Consider the following 5,840-nt stretch of genomic DNA (forward strand, 5'->3'; position numbering starts at 1 on the left):
ATCTATAAATACAATCACGAACTTATCCAAATATGGCCTACATACTCTATTCATTAAATCCATGAAGACTGTCGGCGCGTTAGTTAACCCAAAGGGCATAACTAAGAACTCATAATGACCATAACGAGTCCTGAACGCCGTCTTATGAATATCTACCTCACGGACCATCATTTGATGGTATCTGGATCGAAGATCGATCTTTGAGAAGTAAGTGGCACCTTGAAGTTGGTCGATCAAGTAATCGATTCGGGGAAGGGGATATCGGTTTATTGATGGTCAACTTATTGAGTTCCCTCTAATCGATGAACATCCGAAGGGACCCGTCTTTCTTTTTAACAAATAGTACTGGAGCTTCCCAGGGTGAAGAGCTGGGTCTGATGAATCTTTTGTCGAGTAGCTCCTTAAGTTGTTCTGACAATTCTTTCATTTTCGATGGTGCCAAACGATAAGGTGATTTGGCAACAGGCGCTGCTCCAGGAATTAAGTCAATGTGGAATTCGACTTGCCGTAACGGGGGTAATCCTGGTAGCTCATCGGGAAATACCTCGGGAAAATCCCGAACTATGGGAAAATCTTGGATGCGTTTCTCTTCGATTTCCTTATCCACAATGTGGGCCATAAATGCGACATATTCCTTTTTCAAGTATTTCTGCATCTTCATGCCTGTTACTAACTTGAAATTTCTCTGGGACTTCTCTCTGTGCACCACGAGCGTTTCACTTTCTTTTAAAATTCGAATGGTCATCTCAAAACAACATATCTCGGTTCGATTTTTGGATAGCCAATCCATACCCACAACTACATCAAAGCTTCCTAATTTGATTGGAATAAGGTTTATGCTAAAGTCTTGTTCGGCTAAACGTAAGGTACAATTCGTGATTACATCTTTAGTCCTAACTTCCTGTCCATTAGCAAACTCGATAACGAAATCTTCTTTAAGCTTTTGTGACTTTAAACTAATCTTTGGTCTAAATTCTAGTGACACGAAGCTCCTATCTGCTCCAGAATCAAATAATACGGATGTGTAATGATTGTTCAGGAGGAATGTACTTGTGACCACGTTCGGGTCTTGCCTGGCTTCTTTTACCCCAATCTCAAACGCTCGACCTCGTGCTTGTCCTTTTTGATTTCTTTGGTTGACTGGTCGTGATGGGTTAGTAACTGGCCCTCGGTTCAGTCTCGGTCATGCATTTCTGAAGTGATCCGGACTTCCGCACTCATGGCATGTTCGTCTCCTTCCGCTCTTGCAATCTTTAGCGAAATGACCTCCTTTGTTGCATCTAAGACAAATGATGCATCTCCCGCCATGGTGATTATTGCGCTTGTCACACTTAGAGTAAGTTCCCTTGCCCTTTTCTGCTGTTTGTGTCTGAGCCCCAAAGTTTCTTATCACTTTTTGGGCCTTACTGCCCCTCTCGCTGTAGTTCTTTCTCACAGGCTACTCCATTCTTCTCTTACCCTTGACTTTATCATTCGCAAATGATCCTGACCGAATAACATTGTTGGTGAGTTTTGTCGCTAAGTTCACAGCGTCCTGAAGTGTTTTTGGATTAGCCGAAGTCACATTCCCCCGTATTTCTTGAGCTAAACCCCAGACATAACGGTCAATTCGGTTCTCTTCGGGTGATACTAAGTGTGGCACCATTTTTGCCAGCTCATGAAAGCGAGCAATGTATGAGTCTACATCACTTCCCTTCATTTCGTAATTCCACAATTCTGCTTCTAACTTCTGGATCTCGCTCCTCGGACAGTACTCTTCCTTGAGTAATTTCTTGAATTCTTCCCACGTAAGTCTGTTGGTTACTTCCCGACCTCGGGTTTGTATCTGGGTATTCCACCACGTCAATACCCGTCCTTGCAGTAAACATGCTGCAAACTCCACTTTGCTCCCTTCAGCACATTTACTGATATGAAGGACGGACTGCATTCCTTCAATCCAAGTAAGTAATCCCACGGCTCCTTCTGTCCCATGGAATTCTTTTGGGTTGCAAGCCCTAAAGCCTTTGTATGTACAATCTCTATTTGCTGATGTATCATGGTTGTTTGCTTGGTTAGCATTCAAGCCTGCTGCTACTTGGCTAACTATATTAGGAAGGGCCGCAATAATTTGCTCGGACACAAGTCTCACAATTTTGGGATCTTCTCTTCTTGGAGGCATATTTCTAACGCACAAATTTTAAATTGAAGTTTGGTTATTTTTACTATTTTATCATTGTATCTACTTTATTGAATTATGTTGAATTATGCATGGCATAATACAATCATATAGACATGCATCCATGGCAATATATAATAACTTGTAATAATAAAGGCATTCTATCATTAATCAACATAATTTAACAAAAATAAAAACCCATATCATCCATAAAGAAAATAAAGACGTGCAACAAAAAGAAAGAAATTGTTCATAAGTCACGACTACATATCCTAAAAGAAGATTCTAAGTTTGATCTATCAAAAGCTTAGTAAAATAGAGTCTTCTAGCGCATTAGACTCCAAACAAGTAGTCCCATCACTATCACCAAAACTCCAGCTAACACCGCCAAGTATATATATAACCTCCTAATCGCTCCCCTAGCGGTGTTAATCAACTCCAACGAGCGATCTATCACATTGTCTTGTGTGCCTAGGGACATAATCACCCCGTCGGCAAAGTGTCGATGATGATCCAACCTAAGCTCATATATCTTTAGGTCTTGGGCGATGCCCAAAACCCATAGGTTCTCTAAGGTGGTCATACCCGGAGAGCGCTCCGTTGAGGCCCTGGTAGTAGGTGGGGGCATCACGCTACGGGTGCGCGACTGAGATGACTCCCTCCCAACTACGGAAGGGGCGGAGAAAGACACACTTATGGGCGGAGGAATACTCTTTCGAGCGGTGGCCCGAACTCTAACTCCATGTGCCGCTAATGGATGCGCGGGCATAGAGCAGGGCGGCACGGGGGTAGGTGATCGCGCCGGGGACTCGACGACATCGTCGCCACTATCGTAAGTATGCTCGGAGGGGTCGTACTCTTCGGAGTTCGAGTATTCATTAGTTGACGACATAGTGCTGCGATATTTAACAAAATTTAAATTTTTGAACGAATCATAATAAATATAAAAAAAGATGCAATGTTTATGCAAAGCCACACATGCAAATCGTGCTTTTCTTATTTGAGTAAGACGTTCTTAACTTTAGACGAACACTTAACATAACCGGTCCGTGTCTCTCCTTCTACATGCTTAATTAGACATACATGATCAGGCTCTGTCTAATTAGAGTATGCTAAGAAAGCACTCATTCTAGTTATATTAGTATTATGTTCGTTTTGAATTTTTGAGACTCTTTTAAGAAAATTATTTTGTAAAGTTTTGGGTTATAGTGTATGGTTTTCTTAGAAAACCAATATTCTCTATAACCTACAGCTCTGATACCAAATCTGTCACACCCCGCTATAGCGGAAACACGAGGTATGGCAAGTAGAGTCTCATAGCAATAGAGTATAAATAACACCACCATACATTATAATTACATTACATCAGTAGCCAAAGTTTACATTCCCAAAACGACAAGTTTGTAAATTATAACGAAAAATTCGAAGGTGATGATTGAAATGCGTTTTCTTTTAAATGCCACCATATGCCTTCCTTACCCCTGAAAAGCACGTTAAAACAAGTGTCAACTACAAGAGTTGGTGAGTTCACAGGTTTTCAATGTACAACAAATTTTTAAGCAATAATTAGTTCGAGTAAGTCTTTTACTTACTCGCAACAACTTTCATACGTGTAGCACTTTTAACGAGGCACAATCTACTCCAAGTAATTTTAAGTGTTGGGCCACTACTAAACCTGCGACAACTACGCCCTTTATACCGAACAATCTCAGCGGTGGTGTTTAAAACACATGGATAGAACCCGTGTTTTAGTTAAATGCACCCCTACTCGTCAGTAAAAGGTGGGATTGTCAATCCAAATAGCGCTATCCACTTAAACTATCGGCTCATACGAGTTAATAAGTAGTGTAACCAAGTGGGACTTTTTAATTAACCCAAACACAATTTTTACTAGCGTACATGGTGTTAGTGCTCGTATTCACAATTCCATTTTATTGCATATTTCATATAATCAATTTGTATGCACGATTTAATAACATTGTATATTTCATACAATCAACAACTACTTTTATACGCGCTTTTCCCCAAAAAAATGATGGATTTAAAAAAAGGGGCCGTGAACACTCACCTCTTCTGTCACGGTGAAGATGGTTGAGTGATCGAATGGTACGTCTTCGTAAAATCCTTTTAGTGAATCCCTATAGAAAACGAACGGTTGTCAACGTGTTCGGTTTTTAACTCTTAAAGGTTAAGGTTACTATTCTACCTTTACGTCTTCTAAAATGCCTCTTTATGTTCTTAAGAATAAAAAAAATCAGGTTTTAAGCACTTTATATGCTTATTATAGGGTTTATGGTTTAAGAGTCTAATCTTTAGTGGTTTTAGGAAATCATGCATTCTGACAGAATCTTTGTGACTCAAAAATGTCCATGGTTCACCCTCATCCAAGAAGTATATTTTCCAGAATTTCTATATGTTTTAGTATACTGAGTTAGGATCATATGACCAAAAATCAAGATTTTTGGATGAGTGGAAGGGTCTCAAACAAATTTTACCAAAACAGTGGTTATAGCTTTCAAAACCGAAAATCCCTTCTTAATGTTACACTCTTTTGAAAAAGTTATACTTATTATTTTTCAGTGGTTCATGAACAGTTTTAAAGCTAACACATAAGGCTAGTGTTTCCAAAAAGAATCACTATATTTGGTTGTATAGTTTGGTCGTTATGGTGGTTTAAACATGCATATGAAAATCTGTCAAGTCTGGACATATTGCACACTTATTTTGTAAAAATTGGTTGAACCCCTAAATCACCATGTTTTTGGGTGGGGTTAGACTCTTTTGAAATCTAACACTTTAATCCATACGCAGAGGTAAAATTTCATGAGTTTTGATGTGTCTTCTAAGAGTTATAGATGAACAATTAGACACAAAATTTCTGACCGACCACTGTTGCACACCAAATTTATTTTGGGTGTTGTGAGGTCATAATGTCATATTTTCTCATGATTTCACTTAGGTTTGAAAGCTAATACACTAAATATTATTGAGGAAAAAGATTCATGCTTATTGGGTCCATAAACAACCAGATATGGTCGTTCCAAACTTATGCAATGATTCTGTCCAGGAGAAAAGTCAATCTTTTATGCAAAAATGGACTTTTATGCATCATAATTTCCAAAAATGATGATTTTATGAAAGGAAACCACTCTACTATTCAATATTAAAGTAAGAACATATAAAATATAGTAATTTTGTTATCAAAAATGAAAGAGAACTCAAATTCCGTAAGAAACACAAAAATGCAAAAAAAAAAAAAAAATGAAGGTTTTTCTTGCTTTTCAAAAGTTCTAGATGGTTAGGTCACGGATTTTCACCGTATTAAAAACATTTTTCATGTCTTTGGTGTAAAATCTACCATTTGAACTTAGAATGAAGAACAACTCTCCTTTGTAAACAATAAAGTATGAAAATGACAAGAAAATGGCACTAAAAATGCATAAAATAAAGCCAAAACACTAACAAGTGTTCTTACCTTTTATTAAAAGAAGATGATCCAAATTTTCTTCAAGTTTTGCTACTTGAAATTTTCTTTTCTATGATTGATATGGCTGAATTTTCTTTCTTGAAGAAGAAGATGGAGGGAGGGAGTTGTAAGTGAAAAGTGAGGGAGAGTAAGGAAATGAAAGGTTGAGAAATGAGTATTTTAAAAATTGAAAATGTATTTATATGGAGAGGGGAGGAG

General features: G+C 38.2%; 1 protein-coding gene across 1 annotated transcript; it reads right to left on the reverse strand.

The window, feature by feature from the left end:
- Nucleotides 1-295: 295 nt before the first annotated feature.
- Nucleotides 296-2,158, reverse strand: LOC112503812. Its single transcript, XM_025107806.1, has 2 exons — nt 1,459-2,158; nt 296-996 (listed from the first exon to the last, which is right to left on the reverse strand). Exons 1-2 carry the CDS (start codon nt 2,156-2,158, stop codon nt 296-298), a joined length of 1,401 nt encoding a protein of 466 aa, XP_024963574.1.
- Between the last annotated feature and the right edge of the window lie 3,682 nt (nt 2,159-5,840).

Source organism: Cynara cardunculus, unplaced genomic scaffold (assembly GCF_001531365.2).
Source record: "Cynara cardunculus var. scolymus isolate 2C unplaced genomic scaffold, CcrdV1 Un_Scaffold_3886, whole genome shotgun sequence".
Taxonomy (NCBI): Eukaryota; Viridiplantae; Streptophyta; class Magnoliopsida; order Asterales; family Asteraceae; genus Cynara; species Cynara cardunculus.

Bases quoted from the DNA above. Each gene is read 5' to 3' on its own strand.
- LOC112503812 (XM_025107806.1), bottom strand. From the start codon at position 2,158: ATGCCTCCAAGAAGAGAAGATCCCAAAATTGTGAGACTTGTGTCCGAG. The intron at 997-1,458 runs GTAAGAGAAGAA...ATTCTGGAGCAG, and splicing joins TGCGAATGATAAAGTCAAGG to ATAGGAGCTTCGTGTCACTA.